The sequence below is a fragment of the Lotus japonicus genome, chromosome 2 (genome assembly GCF_012489685.1).
Source record: "Lotus japonicus ecotype B-129 chromosome 2, LjGifu_v1.2".
Lineage (NCBI taxonomy): Eukaryota > Viridiplantae > Streptophyta > Magnoliopsida > Fabales > Fabaceae > Lotus > Lotus japonicus.
In genome coordinates this window covers 30124436-30148818 of record NC_080042.1, presented here as the reverse complement: position 1 = coordinate 30148818, position 24383 = coordinate 30124436, and the positions used below count along the sequence as shown (strand labels likewise).

General features: G+C 36.4%; 1 protein-coding gene across 1 annotated transcript; it reads left to right on the top strand.

Annotated features, from left to right (window-relative positions):
• Positions 1-887: 887 nt before the first annotated feature.
• Positions 888-22098, top strand: LOC130737874 (transcription factor IIIB 60 kDa subunit). The gene is made up of 19 exons (XM_057589733.1): positions 888-1168; positions 1330-1411; positions 2798-2873; positions 3314-3396; positions 3510-3586; positions 5476-5532; positions 5668-5780; positions 6818-6897; positions 6994-7080; positions 9835-9915; positions 11260-11421; positions 11507-11623; positions 12178-12250; positions 12335-12453; positions 13266-13346; positions 13513-13650; positions 14821-14910; positions 20639-20692; positions 21337-22098. Exons 1-19 carry the CDS (start codon positions 1107-1109, stop codon positions 21550-21552), a joined length of 1848 nt encoding a protein of 615 aa, XP_057445716.1. The 5' UTR covers positions 888-1106; the 3' UTR covers positions 21553-22098.
• The last annotated feature ends 2285 nt before the right edge of the window (positions 22099-24383 follow it).

The following is a 24383-nucleotide window of genomic DNA, read 5'->3' as shown; positions in this document are numbered from 1 at the left end:
CTTGCTTATAAACGCAATGAAATTTTTTTTTTTTTGGTAGATTGCTAATTTTTTTTTGGTAGATATAAACGCTTTTTTTTTTGACAATTTTTTGTTTTAAAATAAGGTGATTTTTAAATTGGTTAGTAGTCAACACCCGCATAGGCTTCGTTTGGATTGGGGGAAGGGGATGGAGTGGAGCGGAAGGGAGAGAGGGGTTTGAAAGATCCATTGTTTGTGTAATTAAAAAAAGGATGGAATCAGATGGAAACCAATGGTATCAATTCCATTATGTTCTATTACTTTCCCCCACTTTTGCCCCCTCCCAATTTGGGAGGAATGGAATGGAGCAAAAGAACTGATGTCTTGTAAAATTATAAAAATACTAATATACCCCTCATTAACCCACTCTCCCACGTTGAAAATAACCCATTTCCCACGTTCTGCTATCTGCTACTTACCTGCTAAGTTTTTTTTGGCCTTTTTTTTGTTATTTAGTTGTTCGCTCTCATTATCTGTCTTGCTCTTCTATTTTATTTTTTTTACATTAATTCATCTAAATCTTGTTTATTAATATTGGAGTATAAACAATAATAAGAAATGAACACCTAATGGTAAAATTGGGATGGTTCTAAGTAAGAAAATAAGGGTGTCACTATTTCTACTCGGAAAAAAGAAAAGATGAGTGAAGATATTTTTTTTGAAATAGAGCAATTAATAGTTAATAGTTTTATAGTAAGGGTAATATAGGAAAAATAATAATAATAACTTGTACCACTCCGTCCATAACCCAAACAATTGAGTGGTAATTTTCCTCCGCTCCATCATAAAATACCCAAACAATGGAATAAGAAATTTACTCCGTTCCATTCCACTCCATTCCGTTCCTTCGTGTTCCATTCCGCTCCGTTCCATTATGTTCCATCAATCCAAACATACCCATAAGTTCACGACTCCAACTTCCCTCAATCGCCGAGAGGGACGCTCATAACTTCACGCAGAAACGTCATTTACCGCTTCCCACTTTCTCTTCTCTCTCTCTCGCCAGACCCAAAACCCCGTTTTATCGATTTCGGGTACTTAATCAGCATCTCAGTGTAGCCGATAGTGTTAATTGACAAAAAAGAATGGTGTTTTGTGATCACTGTGCGAAAAACGTTCCCGGAGTGCGAGTCTCTGATGGTCCCCTGTGAGTAATCCTTTATACTTTAGAGTAAATATCATTTCTATTGTGTGTTAAATTCAAAGCTGTTTTTTTTTTTTTTTTTTTTTTTTTTTTTTTTCTCTCAATTTGAGTTTTTGTGTGATATTGGATTATTGTTAAATTATTGGTTCTTGGAATGTTGTCAGATGTTGTAACGAATGTGGGAAGGTACTGGAGGAATTCTATTTCTCTGAGGAACCTACCTTTGAAAAGACTTCGGACGGGCAGGTAATTTAGTTTTTAGGGCTTGTTTGGATTGATAGCTAGGGGTGCGTTGATAGAGGGTTTTTGTTGTTTGAATGATTAAATAAGGAGAATTGCTATATAGTGCGAAACAAATCTCCAAGAAATGCAAAACAATTTGTTATTATACATGAGAGATTTATTTGAAATTTTATATAGGCAGTTAATCTTCATGTTATTGGTCATTCTTTTTTGACGGGCGAACTAAACAAATACCATTGATTAGAAATAGAGGAGGAGGATTGGTCATCTAACAATATCGAACCTAGACCCACTGGACCTTCCTCAATCTGTAAATTATTAACAAAAGAAAAATCATACTTAGACATAAAATCAGCAGCAATATTACACTGGCGTTTTACATAAACAAAAGAGTATGTTAAACTAGAAGTGAGCAACTTGCAATCATCTAATATACTATGCAAATACGACATGGAGTGTCCATGTCAATGCCACATCTTGGTTAGCACATTACAATCTGTTTCAAAAGTAATGTTATCAAGTCCCCACGAGGCACAAAGTTGAATTGCCCATCTGAAGCATGTCGCCTCTGCCAGAGTAGGATTCAGCTGATTCAAAGGTTTGTGGCAAGCGGCAAATGACAACCAAACCATACTCCGTGCCATGAGAATCCGAGAAAGCAGCATTGAAATTTACCTTCACTTGTCCAGCTTGAGGACGTTCCCATCGAGTGCTCTGGCCGGTATTCACGCGAGTTTGATCCTCAACTGGCGACTGATCTGCATCATCAATCATAGACAACGCCAGTTGAAAGGGTCTGCTGAATGGTGAACAGGTAGCCACTAAAGTGCCACCAATTGCGCCGCATCCAGATAGCCCAAACAGTGGCTACGAACAAACCAGATGCCCATGGATCCTCCAAACCAACCCATCCAGTTAGCCATTCACGAAGAGAACCTTATCCTGACTTTACAGTATACTCTCCATTCATGGCGTCATGCCATATAAATCGATCAGGGCCTCAGCTGAGAGAAAGAGGGATAGAGCAAATCCTTGAAGCCTCCTCAGCCTGGAAAGTAGACCGTATTAAAGGAACCTTCCACCTGCACAACAATGAAAAGAGTGAAAACAATACGGAAATTTCTGATAAGTTTCTTTATGATTCATTGATTGATCTGTTCAGTACAAGATGCTTTATATAAAATGACTTTAGAATGTAACAGAATCGAAGCAACTATCTGCAAGCTGTTTGATAACAACTGTACAAACTAACTAATTAACAAGTTGTTAACAGCTGAACAAACTAACTTACTAACAACAGAATACTAACTATTGATCTCTACACTATTGTTTCTTTTCGATATCTTTCATTGTTTCTTACAATTTCCTTGTTTGTTTTGTTTCATTTAGAGCAAATTATCAGGCCGTTATGTAAGAACAATCCAAAGTGAGTACTCTGCCTCACGTCAAAGGACTTTAGACAGAGGTATTATTTGTTATGCAACATTAGTGATTTTGCACTATGTATGTGCCTAAATTAAGGTAGAGGTATTTGTTATGCATTGTGTGGGATTATAGGCTATGAATTTAGTTAAGTTAACACTTCACAGAATTTTTTGATGCCTAATAAAGGCAATGTTTGGGAATCCATTTGCAAGAATTTCAATGCACCACTACGTAGAAGCACAATTTTCGTTTACTTGTTATGATGACAATGCAAGTTTGAGTGGTTGAAAATGTGAAAATAAGCACTCTAAAATGATGTTCCCATTTGGCATATGATGCCCTGTACAAAAGTTTGGTCAACTGTTTTTCTTGGGCTTACACAAACTGATTACGTAATACTTACCTTTAAATTAAATACTCTAATATGGTTTATATTTATTGACTTATATTCTTATGTGCCGATTTTCGCTGAAATTGCAGCTTACGATGAGATCAAATATCTGAGTTACAACCTTGGAGTGGATGATGATAATGTGGCCAACCAAGCTTTGGCCTTCTATAGAGTATGTTACTATTTTGAACGTCATTGATGTTAGATGTGGTTTTCTTTATTTACTCCCTCACATCAAAATTTATTTATTTAGAATAATGGAATTATTGTTTATGCCCGGTGAAGATAGGACTTGAGAAAAATTTCACCAAAGGACGTAAATCAGAACAAGTACAGGCAGCTTGCCTCTATATTGCGTTCCGGTAAGATATCTTTATGCTATAGGTCTAGCCTAAACTGTATCTCTAATATTCTACCTACATTTGTCATTTGGTGGTTGCATATGTAAATTTATAAATGTCCCTTGGTATAAGCCTGTCTAGATAATATTCTCAGTTAAGAGCCTCCAACCAGTTATTTCCAATTCTTGAAAATTTTATGTATAATATATCTGTTGGTTATGATTGTCTAGCTTGTTGTTGCATAAGTGTGTATGAAAACTATGAATGCTTCCAATTTATAGATGTACGAAACTGTGAGGCTGTTTGAATGTGTTTTGAGTTTTATGTTTTTAAAAACAGTTCTGTAGCATAGTTTTAAAGAACTATTTTTTTCAGAACAAAACAACAAAAAAACTCGTTTGGTAATATTTATTTGAAAACAAATTTAGATATGAGAAAATGAAAAAAATTGTTTGATAAATTTGTTCTCAAAATATGTTCTCGTTTCTTTTTAAATCTTACAATAGGAAACTTTTTTAATTATGTTTTAATTCCTTTCTATATTTTTTTAGAAACAAGTTAAAAACGTGGGTATTTTTAAAATACAAAGTTAAATTTATTCATATTTATGCTTTTCAACAATTTATTAAATGGAAATAAATACACCTAACGGTGTCTGTCGTAGGGGTAAAAAGTGGCTCTTTGAACCTCTAAGTTGAGATTTCAATTCCTAAGAGTTGTACTTCTGGGGAGAACATTGACCTTCACCACACTCGAATCGAAGAGCAGTTTAATAAAAAAAATACAATATGATGTTTGGGATGATTATAATTCTTACTCACTTTGATTTAAAAAATAATAATTTAAAACTCACGTAAAAACAAATTATAACTAATGCTAAACTAATAACTATAGAAAACAAATTGAGCATCTAGTATTTGTATATATATTTCCGACGACTATATATATATATATATAGTAGAAAAAAACCTACACATTTGCAAAAGGAAATGAAATTCACAAGTTTGAAATAATTACAGAGTTGCCATTAATAAATCCAACCTGTTCTCCGTCCCGTGGTGTTTTCAAAACGAAAAAACAAAAACAGTTTTGAATTTGTTCTCGTTTTTGGTTTTAAAATACAAAAAAAGAGAGCTGTTTTGGAAACAATATGTAATAAACACTCACCCAACCAAGTTTTTTTGTTTTTTTATTTTTAAAAACAGAAAACTGTTTTCTAAAACAGTTATCAAACAGGCCCTGCCTTTTCTGAATTTTGAGGCCATAAACATTTTAAAAAAGATTGATCCAAAGGAAAGTGGCTACATTAAAATGGAAAAAAAATACTAGGATGGTTCTGAACATGACACAAAAATCACGTGGAAGGTTCTTGTGAGGCTTCCTAATCTGCAACAAATCATTACTATTACTGCTGTTAAGTACACCGTCCCAATAAGAGTCTCCTTAGAGTATTTAACTATTAGGAAAGGAGGTTAGGAGCTTTTACTTTGTTTTGTGGGAGGGTCTGTAGAAAGATGTGTTTTAGTAGCTAATATATTGATTTAGTCTGTGGGTGGGAATAATGAATCAATTTTTTTCCGGGTAATATATAGACTATAGTGCATTGCATATTTGTATACTACCCATATGTTATAGGGCCATAGGGGGTATTTAGTTTTATTTATTTTGGCATAGTTTGTTGCTTATGACTGTAGAATGTTTTTTGAGCTGCTCATTTTAGCTGGTTTAGCACTTTGGCTAGCTTTTGTTGTCTGGTTCTACCAAAGGTTCTTATCGCCATTGTTCATCTGCATTAATATGCATTTAAGAGAATCTTTTTTTCCCATGATCATGTCGTTAATGACTCTAATCTTATGATATCAAAATTCTTTGCATTCATTTTTGCGCTAAAGCTTCATTCTTTTGTGCAGGGAAAATAATAAGCCATACCTTCTTATTGATTTTTCAAATTATTTGAGGACAAATGTGTGAGTATGATTTTCTTTTGTTACAGGATGTCTGGCACTGCTTACTTGTTTTTCCCTTTGATTTATCTTTACGTTGATTCATTTCAACATTCTTGTTCTGAATGTTGTTTCTTCCTGTTAATGACTATGATGCAGTTATGTCCTAGGTGCAGTTTTTTTGCAGCTTTGTAAATTATTAAGGCTTGAAGAGCACCCAATTGTTCAAAAGCCTGTGGATCCCAGTCTTTTTATTTATAAATATACGATTAGTAAGTATCTTTTCTGATCCCAGTTCATTTGATTGGATCAGTGATATATGCAGTGTATAGAATAGTCTCCTTGCTTTTAAAACAGGTTTTCGGCAGTAGACTAATGTTGTGGTTTTTTTTCCCCTTCGCTTCCTTGAAAAATAAGATAGATATGCTTGCTGAGAATTTCACCTTTGAAATTTGTTCAATTTCACCTTTGAAATTTGTTCAATTTCACCTTTTTACCTTTGAAATTAAAGGGGAAAAGGGGTAAAGACAGTAAGGGCTGTTTTGTAAATCATTTTTTATTTTTTAGTTTTAAAAAATAGAAAAAGATAAAAAGTTGTTTAATATGAACAATTTTAAAAACTATTCTTAATAACAGTTCTTATTTTGAGTTTTTAAAACTAAATCTCAAAACATCTTAGCAACGTTTTCTGTTTTAGTTTTTGGTTTTCAAGTCAAGGCCTTTTAACTTTGTAAAACATCTCGTTCACAGTTTTAAAATTTGTTTCTGAAAATAATTTTTAATTTCAGAAAAGTGAGAAGCGAATCAAACAAGCCCTAAACTTTTTATTGTTATAATTGGTCCATAATTTTTGAAAGACTGGGGCTTTTTGCTTCCTTTCTCTCAGAATTATCTGATAGAGGTCTTTGTAATAGCCAGTTGAATTAAACCGCTGAATGCAGTTTCGTATAATAAATATTTGTTTTTTCTTTATGAATGATGTAATGGTCCACCTAGTTAATGGTGTACAGGAAGGAAGTAGTGCAAGGACAAAAGATATAGAAATCATCTCATTTGATGCTGCCATGAATAAATTTAGAAGATAGAAGGGAAATTCTAAAACATTTTATTTGAAAATGCTATTAATTGCTTAGTTTGTGGAAATTTGCTCTTATAAATTTGTAAATGTTGTTAGTGTCGGAACACATTCATCAGTTACATATATGTGAATTTATGTAATTTGGTTATAGGTACCTTTTTTTAAGTAAAAATTTCTTTCCCACTTATTTTCTTTGAAAATGGAATTTTAATTAGATTGATTTTCATGAAGGTTTGTTGAACCATAGGAATATTCATGTCTCTGAAACTGCACTCAATATTATTGCCAGCATGAAACGTGACTGGATGCAGGTAACTTGATCTTGATCTGGAAGTTTTCTTAGTTCTTATTTTCTTTGAAGGAAAGATTGTTGTTTGTATTTTGCATTGCTAATATTTGAAGAACAGACAGGGAGGAAGCCAAGCGGATTATGTGGTGCAGCATTGTACGTGTCTGCTCTTGCACATGGTTGTAAAAAATCTAAGTCAGAGATTGTAAGTTGAGGTTTTGTTTTCTGCCTTGTGAATCGTGATTAAATTTATTATAGGTTGCCCACAGGGTTTTAATGAGGAAATGCTTTGGTGGTTGTTGTTGTTGTTGTATATCAATAATAGGGTATTTTCTTCTAATTTTCTGTGTATGCTTTCTTGTTTGTTCTTTCTTTTTTTTCAACTTTCTCAGAAGAGGATTTCTAATCCTTTATTTAGAATGTTCTCTTCATTCTTTCTCTCACCCTAATAGCATTTCTTCCTTGATCCGAATCCTTTTCTTGTAGCTACCGAGAATGTCTTTTTCTATGTGAGTGTAAAGGTTTACCATTAGATCTAATCATGAAATATGAAGATTAAAACATGAAGTTATGTGGCATTTCTAAGTGGTCATTGTGATGATTAGAGAGAGAGAGAGAAGAGGTTGGAAGATAGTAAATTTCTGCACGTTTCATAGTAGATAAAATCTTCTCTTGTATCCCATTGTGGGAAGGAAACAAGGTGAATGCCCAAATCAGCAAGTGCACAAGTGTCCATGTCCGGCGGCATTGAGGAGGTCGCTTGGTCGACATGGTAAAGACTCATAGCACCATTATCGTTGAGAGCCAAGCCTCATTTTTTGAGGAAACATCCAAGTTCTTGGCCGAACCAAAGTCTTCATTGATGAAGACATTGACATTGGAACGTGATAGTGGTTGTGTCAGCAAGACTCTTTTTGTTTGTCATATACCCTCCTTGGATAAAACTGCTGATATTTTCCCAAAGGCACGTTCTCCTACTCGGTTCGAATCCTTTTCTCACACCTTAAGTTTGAGGGGGGCTATTAGAGAATAGTGTCTCAGGACCGTTAATTAGTTATACTGCTGTGTATTAGCTGTTACTAGTTTTATTTCCTTTTTATCTCTGGTTCTGAATATAGAGCACAAGATAATTGAACCTCTTCATTCTGTTTTGTTCGGAAACCCATGTAGAGAATAGCAATGGTCGTGTGTATCTCCATCCCTCTTACACTAAGAACAACAAAGATTTCCTCTACCTCGTATTCCACGTCCACCTCCTTTATGACCATGGTCTCAAATCCCCCTTCAAATGAATTAGAGATGGGAGTAGAAGAGTTAGAGGTTGTATGAGAATCAATTTCAGTTGAAGTGGCAGATGAAGGGAGACGCAACAAATGATCAAAAAACTCCTCCACTGTAGGAATATTGGAATCGGTAGGCGTCTGGTTTCAAATAGATGCCATATCCTTATGGAGACTGCCAAACAACTAATTATCCCAAAAGCTTATGCTATTGGGTAAGGGCCACATGAATGGTTTTATATTATATTCTAACACGCCCCCTCACGCAAGAGCCCACTTGGGCTTGAAGTGTGGAGAATGCATAGACGCACCTACCATGTGCTGAAACTCCACATTTTATTAGAATAATTGGGGGCGGCAAGGATCAAATTCTAGACCGCTTGGTCACAGAGGCTCTGATACCATGTCAAACAACCAATTATCCAAAAAGCTATTGGGTAAAGGCCACATGAATGATTTTATATTATATTCTAACAAAGACCATGGAGAATAAACACCATGAACATGTTGTCAGGCTTGACCAACACCTTCAAATCTTCACTGACCAACATCAATTTCAGTTCCTCAATGGTAGAATGTGCCTTATTCTGTTAAGATGATAAATCAATATCAGTCATCTGAAGTGTTGCAGATTATGCATTGAATCATACAACCACTGGATATCATTAGCATAGATGTTCTGAGCCTTTTTCCACAAATCAGAGACAAACTGATATCATACAACCGCTGGATATCAATATATCATCATCATATATTGGGATGAAAGTGAACCATCAGTCTAGGTTCAATTTCCTGCCTAATATACTAAAGAAACAAACTGATAATCAGCCCTCTCTCATTCTTCCTTTTCAGAACAATCAATATCAACAAACTATTTGGCAAGGTGCTCTGATAAGCCTTGTCCCAGAAACCAGATCTCAACAACATTGGACCAACCTATATATAATTAGCCCCATTTAACTTTAGAGAAGTGATAACAGGAGACCTAAAAAAAGAAAGTGAGAGGAGACTCTTCTTCTCACCCATGGATGTATCCTTGGGAGGGTTATCCTTCGACAAATCAGCCATGAAAAGACCCAAAATGGGAAAAATAGCAGCAAATGCTAAGTAGTGTAAGCCAAACTGCCTTAAACAGCCTTCTTACGGATAACCTACAGACTATAAAGTTGGCCAAAAAGCAGAAAGGGGAGACCCGAACAAGAGATGAGCCACGGAAATGGAATCCTGGTCTGAGATAAAAGAAGCAAAACTAGGTAAGTTTTCACTGCTGGGCAGTGACAGCCGGAGGGGCTCGGAGGTAGCTGGCGGTGGACTGTGGCGGCGGTGGTTATTGCTTCCGGAGAACTAACCGGAAAACCAATGGGTCAGCCTATGGCGGCTGGAACTCTAAACCGAAACTAGGAAACCATAGGGAGACTTGAATTAGATTGCTTTGGTACCAACTTGAATGGAATTTTCTGATTGTTTATACTACGAAACAGAGTACAGCATATATACAAGAATGATTGTTTTTCTGGTAATAAATGATTTTAATCTTTTTCACACACTATCTATACATTACTTCATGGATTTTTTTTCTTCTTTTTAAGGATGTCAGTCTTCTAGTTATTAGTTGTGCCTTACCGATTCACTTCTTATCTTCTGTAATGTTTCACTTAAGTTTCTAATTTGTGATGCAGCAAAGAATTGTCCATGTATGTGAAGCAACATTGACTAAGCGGTTGGTAGAATTTGAAAATACAGAATCTGCGAGCTTGACAGTATGTTTCTATTCCCTGTTATGACTTTGTATTGCAAACTACATGTTGTGTGACAGTGTGGTGCTAATAATGTAGTTCGTGATCAGTCTTATTAATTGTGGTATTCTCTCTATATTTCTCATTAGCATCTGATATCCATCCAGTGCTGTAAATAGTGGAGAATCAATACGATGTGCATCCTTTTTTTTTTTTTTTTTTTTTTCCCTTTGCTTCTTAATGAAAACATGATACCACTATTTCAAAGTTCAGTGAAGTGTATGAGGAAGAGGTGCAATGCACCTGATCAGGTCTCTGAGAAAGAACAACGTAACTAACTGCCTAGTTGGCAGTAGTGGGTGGGGAGTGCACATGGGTCTGTTGTGATGAGAAAGAAAATAAGCTTGGGAAGAGTGTGTGATGAGGTAGGTGGGAAAATTTGACAGCATGGGAAGTTGTACCGTGATGTCAATTACGTTTTAGTTTGCCTCATAGACCTTAACCTTATGTAATATTTGTATGTTTGTAAACTTCCTTTATTTGTTTATGTTACAAAACTCTCATTAAAATGATCTCTAGACTAGCTGGTTCTGGCCAGAATATCGTTCTAGGAATATTATTTTTGTGTTGTAAACTTCTAACTGAGATTTTAGATATTTTTTAGTTACTGTCATATGCTAAAGATTTTTCCCACTCGCTTCCTCTATGTTGGAGATATTTATGGCCTATTTATATCTATCCATTCTGCTGGTTGAGGCATGCTTGGGTTATTTTAGCTCTAAGATGAGTTATAAACTTTTTAGGTTCACTGAGTGTGTATTAGCTACTAGGTGTAACTCAGAATTTGTAGTCGGACTTTAAATCACCGTTTAAGACTTCTAAAGCTGAAAACAGATGATATTATTGTTGAGATATCTATTAGAATATCTTGTGGAGATAGATTTGTTAGGTTATGGTTCGTTAGGATCAGATTTTATATTGTTATGATTGATTAGGATAAGATTAGAATAAGATAAGATTTTATCATTTAGATTTATTGTTTTAGAGTTAGTAGTTGACTAGGAAACCTCTAGGAATCTAGTCGATAAATATGTACTTCTGAATCAAGTATTATTAATGAAGTATCAACGGTTATTTAGAATACTTCCGAAGTTGAACTTTAGTACTAAGTAGGTGGATCTCTGTAATGTTCACACTTCACGCCCAAAGAGCTGTTGGATGAGTGAGAGTGTTTGACCTATAACGTAAAACCTTTTATGTGTCTTCATCCAGTAACTTAAGGTTTTGGGATAGTTGGTCCATGATACTATTACTTTTTAATGTTTTTATAAATTAATGGAGAATTTCATCAATATATTATGGTTACAGATTGAGGAGTTGAATACGATGGCAAAGGAGCTCGAAAAAAATCCTATTCAAATACCAAATGGTAAACTGAGCAAATGTACTTCAAAGGATCTACTATGTGAACACAAGGCTAGTGATGCGGCCTATTTTGCTCTTGGGTTATGTGAAACATGTTACAAGGATGTGAGTCATTTCTTCTTGATGTAGACTTTAGTTTTTGTTAACTACTGATGACTGTCGGCATTGACTATAATACTGACTGTTGCAGTTTGATAAACTCTCTGGTGGACTTAGTGGTGGTTTGGATCCTCCTGCATTCCAGCGTTCTGAGAGGGAGAGAGTAGCAAAATTACATTCTGAGGAAAGCGCGAATAAATCTGATGATGTATGTATGCCTTTACTAGGTTTTAACGTAGTATGCATTACATCTTTATGTAACTCAAACTTCTGGTACTGTGGAACACACTGATGCCATGTTTTGAGCCAGAACATCATGCCCATGCCTTTTCAAGTAATGACAAGATCTGTATTCTAACTGTAACTGAGTATCCCAATGATAAAGTGGGTATGAGCTGTCTTGGATATCACAATTAAGGATCCATATTAGGCAATAAGGAACTGATACTTTCTGTGCTGTTTTGCATTGACTTGTCACTACCATGAAAACATTTAACCCCTTGTCAACTCTGCTGCTGCAAGAATAATCCTGAGAGTGAGAGGAACTGTGTCTTGAGAGAAATGTGATCAAGCAAAAGCTTTTATTCTTTAGCTTACATGAAAATAATCCTGATATGATTATGAGCATCTAACAGCCATGGAACCTACTACATTATTGCTATCCTAAAAACAAGATAGCCATTTAGGCCTTTACAATCTTCAGAGACATCAAATAACTCAACTTACAAATCTTACGTAATTTTTGTTTGTTCTTTTGGTTAGTTGGTGAGAGCAACAAATGGTGCATGTGAGAGCCGACAAGACAAAATACATGTCTCTCAGCCTGAAAGTATTGGTGGGTGCTTTTATTTCTTGTAACCTCTCTCTCAGCTACTTAAATTTCTCTGCTTACAGTTTTCCAATCCTACATTGCTTTCAGGGGCTAATGAACAATTGGCCACTGAAAATGGTGAGCATGATGAGTCACATAGAGAAGATGATATGAATGCGAAAACTGCCGATGAATCAGAAAGTCTTTCAGATATTGATGATCTGGAGGTGATTAATGAATTCCATGCTTCATCCTAATTAAATGAAGCATTACTTTTATTTATACTAATAGGTAACTGTTTATCCTAATTAAATGAGAAAACAAGTCATGGTATATTAGAAAATATGGAAACTTTTCCTAACAGATAATCAAAGTTATTCTAATATACTCCACATACAGTTAAGATATTATATTTTTCATATACTCTTACACTCCCCCCCCCCCTCCCCCAGCAAAGCTTTTTTGATAGGAAGGACCAGATTGCTGTTGGAATAGCCAGGTTAAACCACTTCTTTTGATAGTGACAAGACAAGTCACGTAGTATGTATTACTTTGATACCATGTTAAAGTTACAGTATTAATCTTTTATGTATAGAGAGATATACGAAGTACTCAAAATAAAAAATAATTGTTTTGATATTGATGCAAATGATATATTTATACTAATATTAGGATCTTAATCCTACTAAATTAAAAAACTAATCATGATGCATAAAGAAATATCAAATCCATTTCTAAGAGATGGTCCAAGTTATTATGAATTACTCTAAAGATAAAATCAAGACATTATAAGATGTTTTTCGTATATTCTAACAAGACTTATAATCCGATTTCTTGATCCAGTATTTGTGCTAATCTTTCTTGATAAAATAATTATTTTACTCTATGAAGTTTAGACTTGATTTAAATCCTTGGGAAATTTTAGTATTCTTTTTATTATGGTCCTTTCTGTCTGGATGTTGATTTTGAATATGCTGTCTGTCACTGACTTGCTTATTATCTGATTATTCCACCTGCTAAAATGCTCTATGCTGCCTAGGTCGATGGCTACCTTCACAGTGAGCAGGAAAAGCATTTTAAGAAAATTATTTGGGAAAAGATGAATCGAGAATATCTAGAGGTACTGGAAATTGAGCTCTGTTTAATATTTATGATGTTGCTTTATAAGGTTCTCTGGTTGCTTGTTGCTTATCCTTGTGTTTGCCTCCGGTTTCCTATTTCATAGTTTGGCTTATGTGGAAAATTTATGTGTACTGAATCATGCTCAACCCCCTATTATTTTACAGGAACAAGCAGCAAAGGAAGCAGCTGCAGCAGCTGCTAAGAAAGCTTTTGAGGCGAATTTCAAAAACTGTTCTGAGGATTTGCTTGCAGCGAGAGAGTTTGCTGCATCTACTGCTGCATCTGTGGCAAAATCGAGAAAGGTAACTTCTAAATCAATTTTCTGGCGATGTTCTGTGTGCATGCTTTTTGAACTAAAGTGACAGAAACTTGCTTAGATTAAGAATGTGTTTTTATTTAAGAACTCTCTATCCTGTCCTGATCCAAGGTGTGTGCACCACCAAGGATTGGAAGAAGATAAAGAATGAATGAAAAAATGAAAATCTCATGGATATTTGAGAGATCTAGTTCTTTCCCAAGTTTCCAATTACAATTCTGACGAAATAATGAAGTCTCTCTAACCAAGTCTTTAAACTAAATATCCTGCTAACTAACTACTGTCCTGGTAGCTAAGGGTGTTATCTATCACAATGTAAGTTATTAATTTGGGGGGCCTAACTCAACCCATAAGCTAGCTCAAGAGTTGAGGATTGCCTGCCGATATATACGGGCTATCTTGGCCATATCTGTAGTCAATGTGGGACTTCTCAAAATCACTCCTTCACTTGCTTCTTGGGTCGCACTTGCTGGGTTGCGCTCTCCTGGATCAGCCATGGTGGGTCACGCACCCTATCATAGAGAATAGAGAAATAGAGATAATCTAGAATAGAGCGCTAGAAAATTTAGTGGAATGATTCAGACTTTCATTCATCTCCGAAGTATATACTAGTGATTACATTTATACACTGAGCTGGTATACATAACTGCCTTAACAGCTGCTGTTACAAACAAAGCTGGTAACTACCTAACCTGTTAACTGAAACCTTACTGTACTGAGCCCAACGATGTACAACTGAATGCAAACAGTAGCAGAACACAATACACACAGTACCTGAGTTATATACTAAAACACCCTCATGCAAGCTCAAGTTGGGTGACAAGTTAGAACTAGTCAAGACTCAAGATTGGATATGGAATGATAGGATAAGAGAGTTAGATAAGAGTAGGATAGACTCTTATCCCATTTGGCCATGTTATCCTATCCTGTGTTTGTGTTTGACTAGACAATAATGGTTTGATATTTTATAAATAATAAGAAAATGATGACATTTCTCTGGGAATAAAATTATATATTCTTTTTGAAAATAAACTTTTTCTTAATCAATGTATTTTAAAATTGATTAATGTATTAAAGTTAACAAAAATTATCTCTTTTAAATGAGTCCATGTTTTTATTGATGGACTTGAGGTTTGTTTTGTTAATATATTTGTAGGAAATGAAACAGAAACGAGCCGAAGAGGCAAAAAACTTGGGTCCTCCTCAATCTGCGGCAGAGGCCGCTAAGCAAATGTTGAGAACAAAGGTACTTACTTAAAAAAACGTGCATATTTAGATATGTTGCTTATTAAATTCCTGCTGATGCCTTTTCTTTGTCTCTCGTATAGGATATTCCCTTGAAGGATACCTGTAACTGTAATGCACAGAAAAAATGAGATATTTGGGCTTAATTATAACAGTTAAAATTAAATACTGTTAGCTCTCGAGTTAAGCCATCTCTGAAACATGTGTATGTTAGGAAGAGGACCAGAGGACCAGAGCTGTGTAATAGGAGTATCTCAGGGACTTAATTGTAAATAAGTCAGAATATACAGCTGGCAGTTAGCTGGCAGTTAGTTATGTTAGAATAGACTATAAATAGCTAAAGCTTAGAGAGGAAGAAGCATCTTTGGTAGTTAGAACTGGAACTGGTTGTGGAACCAGGAATTGATTCATTGGGAATCAATAGCAAACCCTAGATTCGAGTTCTTCCCCAATTCCCCAAATTACTTGTACAATTGATCTCTGACTTGGAGTCTCAGTGATTCTCGGTTAGGGATTCTACTTCTGTAATCGTTTTCTACCATCAATAATACCAGTTTCATCACTGGTATCAGAGCACCATCCTGGTGCCTGAGAAAAACCCACCCAATCGCAACTCTGCATGGTTCAAACACGGAAAATGGCAAGGAGCGAATCTAGCTGGGATCAGGAGCGTGAAGAATTGCGTCAGGAAAGAGAAGAATTGCGCGCAAGGTTGGAACTGAATGAAGCGCGTACCAAGAAGTCAGAGGATCTCATCGCAGCACTTGAAGCTCGACTGGGGAATCGTCGGCGAGAATCCTTTGAGGACGAGGGAAGCGAGAGCGGAAGAGAGCATTACCGTCGAATTCCGACCAAGAATCGATGGAGGAAATTGGAAATCCCAATTTTCTCAGGAACAGATGCAGTGGGTTGGACGCAGAAGCTTGAACGCTATTTCACCATGAGAGAAGTCACAGAGGAAGAAAGGATGCAAGCTACTATGGTGGCTTTAGAAGGACGCGCGCTTAGCTGGTACCAGTGGTGGGAGCGGTGCAATCCTTCACCATCATGGGAGGCTTCCAAATTGGCTGTGGTAAGGCGCTTTCAACCTTCTATGATCCAAAATCCGTTTGAATTACTACTGTCTTTGAAACATGTAGGAACAGTAGATGAATATGTTGAAGAATTTGAGAAATATGCTGGTGCATTAAAAGAAATTGATCATGATTTTGTGAGAGGTATTTTCTTGAATGGGTTAAAGGAAGAAATCAAAGCTGAGGTTAGGTTGTTTGAATTGAGTACTCTAGCTGAGGTAATCCAAAAATCTCTGCTTATTGAGCAAAAGAATCTAATTGTGACCAAAAAGGGAACAGGTTTCACAAGGCCTGCAAGTACCTTTAGGAACAATAACTATAGCAAGGTAGTGACTGTTGAACCTCACAGTAGCATTGACCAGAAGCAGGAAAGTTCTTCTGTGGGAAGTGTTGCTTTGTCTTCCAGAAATAATGCAAGTGCTGATAGTTCTAAAACCAGGGGAGGGGAATTCAAACATTTGACAGGGGCTGAAATGAGGGAAAAATGAGAGAAGAATTTATGTTTTAGATGTGATGAACCCTATAGTAGAGACCACAAGTGTAGGAACAAGCAACTTCGGATGATTATCATGGAAGAGGATGAAGATGCTGATGGTGGAGAGTTTGAGGATGCACTCTCAGGGGAATTAAACTCCCTGCAACTCTCTTTATGTTCCATGACTGGCCTCACTTCTACCAAGTCCTGGAAAATGGAGGGGCAGATTGGTAACCATTCAGTTGTGGTGCTCATTGACTGTGGAGCATCCCACAATTTCATTTCTCACCAGCTAGTGGAGCAATTGAATCTGACTGTGGCAGAAACTCAGTCATATACAGTGGAGGTTGGGGATGGATATAAAATCAGAAGTAAGGGAAAGTGTTCTCAACTGGGGTTGATGATTCAAGCTTTAGAAATAGTGCAGGATTTCTATCTTTTTAGCCTCAAAGGAGTGGATGTAGTTCTGGGATTGGATTGGTTGGCCAGTATAGGTGATGTTAAAGCTAATTTTGGGAGAATGGAGCTGACTTTGAAGAGGGGTAAGGAAGTGTGCACATTGAAGGGAGATCCATCACTAACTAAAACTGAATTGTCATATGGAGCCCTTATGCAAATCTTGCTGGAAGAGGGAGAGGGTTTGGTGGTACATTGTGACACTGGCAGCAACATAAGCAATAAGAGCAGTGAAATTTCAGTACTGATCTCAGATGTTTTACTGAAATTTGACACAGTATTCCAAGATCCACAAGAGCTACCACCAAGAAGAAGGCATGATCATGCCATTCACTTGCGAGAGGGTGCTGAAATACCAAATTTGAGGCCATATAAATGCCCTCATTACCAGAAAAATGAGGTGGAAAAACTGGTAGCGGATATGTTAGATGCAGGGGTTATAAGACCAAGCATTAGTCCCTATTCAAGCCCTATTATTCTAGTGAAGAAAAAAGATGGATGATGGAGATTTTGCGTGGACTACAGAGCCCTTAACAAGATCACAATTCCCAACAAATTCCCCATCCCTATTATAGAAGAGTTGCTAGATGAGTTGGGAGGGGCTAAGGTATTCTCCAAATTGGATCTAAAATCGGGCTATCATCAAATCCGGATGAGGGACGAGGACATTGAAAAGACGGCTTTCCGGACGCATGAAGGACATCATGAGTTCCTTGTGATGCCCTTTGGGCTCACAAATGCACCATCTACCTTCCAATTCCTCATGAATGAGGTGCTAAAGCCATATTTGAGAAAGTTTGCTTTGGTGTTCTTCGACGATATCTTGGTGTATAGCTCGGATTTGACTACACATTCCACTCATTTACAACAAGTGTTGCACCTGCTGGAAATTCATTCCCTCAAAGCCAATAGAAAAAAATGTAGTTTTGGCCAAACCAGCTTGGAATATTTGGGCCACATAATTTCCGGAGAGGGTATTGCAGCTGACCAATCAAAGGTAGCAGCTATGAAGAGTTGGCCAATTCCTAGAGATGTCAAGGGGTTGAGAGGGTTCCTAGGACTGACGGGTTACTATAGACGCTTTGTTAAGGACTATGGGAAGATAGCAAGGCCTCTAACTGATCTACTTAAGAAGGAGGGATTCAGCTGGACAGAACATGCTACTGAAGCTTTTAACAAACTGAAAACTGCTATGGTAAATCTGCCTCTGTTAGCAGTTCCAGACTTTACTAAGCAGTTTGTAGTAGAAACCGATGCATCCAGTAAAGGTCTTGGAGCGGTGTTGATGCAAGAGGGTTGGCCATTGGCTTTTTGGAGTCAAGGTCTTTCCCCAAGGGCCCAACAGAAATCGGTTTATGAGAGAGAACTCATGGCATTAGTGCAAGCCATTCAAAAGTGGAGGCACTACTTGATGGGAAGACATTTCATCATCAGAACTGACCAGAAGAGTTTAAAATTTTTAACTGATCAGGAGGCACTACTTGATGGGAAGACATTTCATCATCAGAACTGACCAGAAGAGTTTAAAATTTTTAACTGATCAAAGGCTATTCTCAGAAGATCAGTTTAAATGGGCAGTAAAGCTAGTAGGACTGGATTTTGAGATTCAGTATAAACCTGGAAGTGAGAACACAGTGGCTGATGCATTATCCAGGAGAATGATGTATTCTGCACTTTCAATTTTGACATCAGCTGAGAAAGAGGACTGGAACTCTGAATTACAGCAAGATCCTAAGTGGCTTCAGGTCATCCAGGACCTTCTGATTTCACCCACTTCCCACCCGGGATTTGAATTTAAGAAGGGACTGCTGTATTACAAAAATAGGTTGGTTCTTTCCAAGGGATCTAATAGGATTCCTGTGCTTATTTCAGAATGCCATGACACTCCCATGGGAGGCCATTCTGGACATTTCAGAACCTACAAGCGGATTGCTAGCTTCCTCTATTGGGAAGGCATGAAGGCTGATATTAAGAAGTTTGTGGAGGATTGTGAGGTGTGCCAAAGAAGTAAGTACTCAACCCTAGCTCCGGGAGGATTGCTACAGCCCTTACCTATTCCCACACAAGTTTGGATGGACATCTCCATGGACTTTGTGGGAGGGCTCCCAAGAGTAAGAGGAAAAGACACAATCTTGGTAGTTGTGGACAGACTTTCCAAATTTGCCCATTTTTATGCTTTAGGCCACCCTTACTCAGCTAAAGATGTGGCTGTGATCTTCATCAAAGAGGGGGTAAAGCTCCATGGATTTCCCACTACCATAGTCTCGGATAGAGATACATTATTCTTAAGCAATTTCTGGAAAGAATTGTTCAAGATGGCTGGGACACAACTCAAATTAAGCACTTCTTACCATCCACAAACCGATGGACAAACGGAAGTGACCAATAGATGTCTAGAGACTTACCTCAGATGCTTTGTGGGCCCAAAGCCCAAGCAATGGTTGGATTGGCTGCCATGGGCAGAATTTTGGTTCAATACCAACTACAACATTTCTGCTGGAATGACACCTTTCAAGGGTTTATATGGAAGGGATCCTCCATTACTTTTGAAGGCTGGAGCCATACCCTCAAGGGTTGAGGAGGTGAATCAGCTTTTTCAGCAAAGAGATCTCATTTTAAGTGAGCTAAAGCAAAATTTGCAGAAGGCACAGCACCAGATGAAACAACAAGCTGACAAACACAGAAGACTTGTGGAATTTAATGAAGGAGATTGGGTGTATCTTAAACTCCAGCCTTACAAGCTCAAATCATTGGCTAACAGACCATGTGCCAAACTTGCTCCTCGCTTCTATGGTCCCTACAAGATCCTTTCTAAGGTTGGACCTGTTGCTTACAAGTTGGACTTACCTACTCACTCTAAAATCCATCCTGTGTTTCATGTCTCATTGTTGAAACAAGCATTGAAGCCAAGTCAACAACCCCAGCCTTTGCCTCCCATGCTGAATGAAGAGTTGGAATTGGAAGTTGCTCCTGAAGATGTGATTGACCAGCGAGAGGATTCTCAGGGCAATTTGGAAGTTCTGATCAAGTGGGAAAATTTGGCTACACATGATAACTCGTGGGAGTCAGCTGCCTTGATTCAGGATAGGTTTCCCTTGTTTCCCCTTGAGGACAAGGTTAAACTTTTAGGGGGGGGTATTGTTAGCTCTCGAGTTAAGCCATCTCTGAAACATGTGTATGTTAGGAAGAGGACCAGAGGACCAGAGCTGTGTAATAGGAGTATCTCAGGGACTTAATTGTAAATAAGTCAGAATATACAGCTGGCAGTTAGTTATGTTAGAATAGACTATAAATAGCTAAAGCTTAGAGAGGAAGAAGCATCTTTGGTAGTTAGAACTGGAACTGGTTGTGGAACCAGGAATTGATTCATTGGGAATCAATAGCAAACCCTAGATTCGAGTTCTTCCCCAATTCCCCAAATTACTTGTACAATTGATCTCTGACTTGGAGTCTCAGTGATTCTCGGTTAGGGATTCTACTTCTGTAATCGTTTTCTACCATCAATAATACCAGTTCCATCAAATACACTCCAGAAAATATAGGGAGATTAAAAATCACATTTCAGCCACAGCATATAAGTTGAAAATTAGAACATTCTTTATTTTTTATTGTGATCACAGTTGTATTGACCAACTCAGTAATAATTATGTTAATTTTTTGAACCTAGGATCTTCTCAGAATGTTAGTATATTACTAATGAAATTTTGTACATGTATCATTTGCAGAGGCTCAGTTCCAAAGTCAATTATGATCGTGTGCAATCATTATTTGATGAACCTGTAATTCTCTTTAACTATTTTTTTTTTCATTTCGACACATATATAGCCTCTTGGAGCTCCCAAATCTTGAGAGATGAGATGCATATTTACTTATTGATATATAGCTAATATGTTGTTGTCTCCATCATGTGTCATTTGCATGTCATTATTTGAATTTGAAATTCAATTGTTATCATGATTTAAGCATTGGACTATTAACCTTCAAGTTGCTATTGCTGTTTCATTTCTTTAAATTTGCTTACCAGATTCAATTTCAATCTCATAATAATATTATCTGCAACAAAAGCTGTTTTGCTACCTTTCATGGTTATATTTGTTTTTGTTTAAAAACCAGAAAGATATTTTTCCCTTGAATTATTTTCTCTTTATGGGCTGAAACTTGTTTAATTATAAAACAGTTATTGTAATTAATGATGTCCTTACCTTTTCTACTTTATTTCTAGGATCATTTTGCTTTATCTCTATATGCTCTTGATATCTGAATCTATAATATCTTTATATTTTGGTTTTCCAATTTATCATTGTTAGCTATAACTACTTTGTTGTGTTTAAAAGATCATTGTGAATTAACCTGGAAAATTTTCATTTGTATTTTTTTTGTTCTTGTTGTACAAATACTTATATTTAACTCCTATTGTTAACAGGTGGCTCCAGAGAATCCCAAGAAAGTACGATTTGAGATACCCTCTGATAATCATGATTACTTGAAGTCGAAGTTTGAGGACAAGATTCAAGATGATGAACTGGGATCAGTGGACGGGTTTGAGGATGGCGATATGCACGATATGCACGAAGATTATTATGGAAATGCCGACGAGGCATATGACTATGAGGATGATGGGTACAACTTTGATTATTAGTTAATGATTCCTTGAGGCTCTTTCTACTTTAATGATTTGTGACTCTCGAATCCCATTTTCATCATGGCTAGCTGGCACGAGAAATCTTTTGGATTCTGACTATCTGAGAGTCAACCTAGAAACTAGAATCACTATTAGTTTTACATCCTCTGTCCTTGAGTCCTTTCACCACTCTGCATTAGAATTTCCTTTTCGTCCAATCAATTGTCACACCCTTAATTCCATGCGTCTTGAGAGCTTTGGAGTTAGTTACAATTGCTTCTCATCATGTAGTTATTTACCAAACTTGTTAGTCAAACTTACCATCTGGTGAAATTTTGGAGTTTAGTTTGTCTATGGAATTCCTAAGATTTTGGTCTTCTCTTTTTTCTTTTACTCATTCCCCTCCTTTTTTCAAATATTTGGCTCCCGATTTTATGGTGGATGCTAGAGGTCATTTGATAATAGATTATAGTTTGTATAACATTGTATTTTCTGGGGATACATTTTATAACTGAGTATGCCTATATAGTAAAATGATTACGTTATATTTATTTTGGACCCCAAGATACGTTATAATTCTTTTGGAATCCCATCTGCCACAGCTTGTGTAGTGCTCATTTTGTGACTAACGTCTTTTGCCCCACGTTCGGGTCTATGAAACATAGACGGTACTTGTAACATCCCATTTTTCCCTCCACTAATATATTATTATTATTATTATTATTATTATTATTATTATTATTAATATTATTGTGTGTGCGTTATCATAAAATGAAATTATTTAAAGGATTAGAAAGAAAGTATGCTTATGAAGTAAATAATTGTATTAGAGCCATGGATTTAAACATATTAATACATTAGTCCATTAACATAGGATTTATTAGAAATTAAATCAAAGAAAAACCAAATAAAATATAATAGTTTAACTAAAAGAAGAAAACCCAAACCCCATTCACACACACCTTGATTAATTCATGGATTTGAGCGAATAAGCTTTAATTAAAAGTTTTAAGAGTGATTAGTGCATGAAGCATGACATTTGGCTTCATGGTGAAGAGACAAGTTCAAGAACACTTGTCTTTGTGCATGTCATTTATCCTTCAATTTTCTTCAACCCTTGGCCTATAAATTCGACCCTTCTGCAGCCCTAAGATCACATCACACCTTAGATCTGACCTGAGCCTCCGAGCAAGTGAGAGAAGCTTTAATTTCTCTCTTAAAGTCCTTAACCTTTCATTCATTTTCTTTGTTCTTCACTAAAAACCACTTTTCCCAAAACCTATTCACACATGTCCCTGGGTGCATAATGAGTGAACACAATCACGTACCCGGTTCCTCTTCGGCGACAAGCACCGCCGTACACGCCGCCGCTGCATGGTCTTCTCCGGCGAGAAGCTGGCTGGAGTTCACATAATTTTCCATAAATTTCATTTCCATGTTCTTTTTCATTCCTAAACTCATTCCCGCCCTTATTTTCACAATTTGGGCCATGAAAAACGTGCTTTTCAAGGCTGGGCATGTGATTTTTGAAATAAATAAACCATGAACACATTTTGACAATATTTGGTACCTAGGACCACTGTCACACGTTTAACTCTTGCTATCATCATTTTATAAATGCATGGATGTTCAGAAACAAATCTGGAAAGAAAGAAAGAGAGCCAGAGCAAGGGAACTTGATTCCACTTTCATGGCCACCATGATCAAAAGCTTTAAAATATGTAGGAGTCATGCTCCCTGGGCCCTAATCTCTGTCTGGATGAGAATGAATAATAATTTCAGAATGAATTGGACTTGATAATAAGAATGGAACAAGCTAAATTCATGAGGATTTATAAATAATTGATTTTAAGCTTAAATTGACTTTAAAATGTTGATTTTTGAGGAAGAACATGATTTTATTTTGATTTCTTAAGCTGGGCAGATTTTTAATGGAATCAATAGAAGATGTTAATCTTTGATAATCTTAATTAATTGGATGATTAGTGATTAAATTGTCTAATTAAATTAATAATTTCTAAGTTAATGGTAAAATGCTAATTTAAAGTTGATATGAAGCTGATGGTGTAATGTTTAAGCTAAAAGCAACTAAGGTGAAGAATTAATCCAAGTGTGTTAGAGCTAATTAATGGAAGAACTTGTTAACTTTTGTTAACCTTGATTAAATGAGTAAATAGTGATTTAATTAAATGAATTATTTCTATAAATTCTTAATCATGAAATGGTAATCTAAGTTAATATCAAACTGTTGGTGCAATGAAAGAGGACTGACTAAGTGAAGAAATGGCCTAAGTATATGGAAGGTAATTAGTTAAGAATGACTAATTTAACTTAGTCAAATAAATTAATGATTTATCTACTAAAATCTTTACTCTTTCTCATGTATTATAAGGCTATAAGTCTAAGAAAGGTGAAAAGGTTGAGTAATAAAGAGGAATGACAAGTAAATCACTTTATAGACTAAATGAGTTGTGAAAACTTATGCAGAAGAAGCTGAGGGAATTAAACAAGGCAAACAAGTAGAAAGGACTCGAGGTAAGGGGGGGGGGGGAGAGGTCCTCAACTCAAGATGGGGGAATAGTGCGAATAAATGGGTGTTGGACTCTCCTTAGGTCCTTGTTTATTGATTGGCTTATTATGCTTGGTTGTGATAATTCTTGATGTTTGCTGATAATGATGACTTGAGATGATATTGATGAGATATGTGCTTTGTGAAGATGCATGTTTGTTTGTGATGATTGACGATGATTGATACTATATGTGTTGTTTGAGAATGAAAATCTTGATGATATCTGTGATATCTGAGGCTTGTGCTAAGTGTTGATTGATATCTTGAGATCTATGATGCA

What these genes read in the sequence shown, in the direction of transcription:
- LOC130737874 (XM_057589733.1), top strand. Translation starts at nt 1,107, where the DNA reads ATGGTGTTTTGTGATCACTGTGCGAAAAACGTTCCCGGAGTGCGAGTC. An exon ending in GTGAAACATGTTACAAGGAT is followed by an intron (nt 11,422 to 11,506) that starts GTGAGTCATTTC and finishes TGACTGTTGCAG; the next exon opens with TTTGATAAACTCTCTGGTGG. An exon ending in AATCATTATTTGATGAACCT is followed by an intron (nt 20,693 to 21,336) that starts GTAATTCTCTTT and finishes TATTGTTAACAG; the next exon opens with GTGGCTCCAGAGAATCCCAA.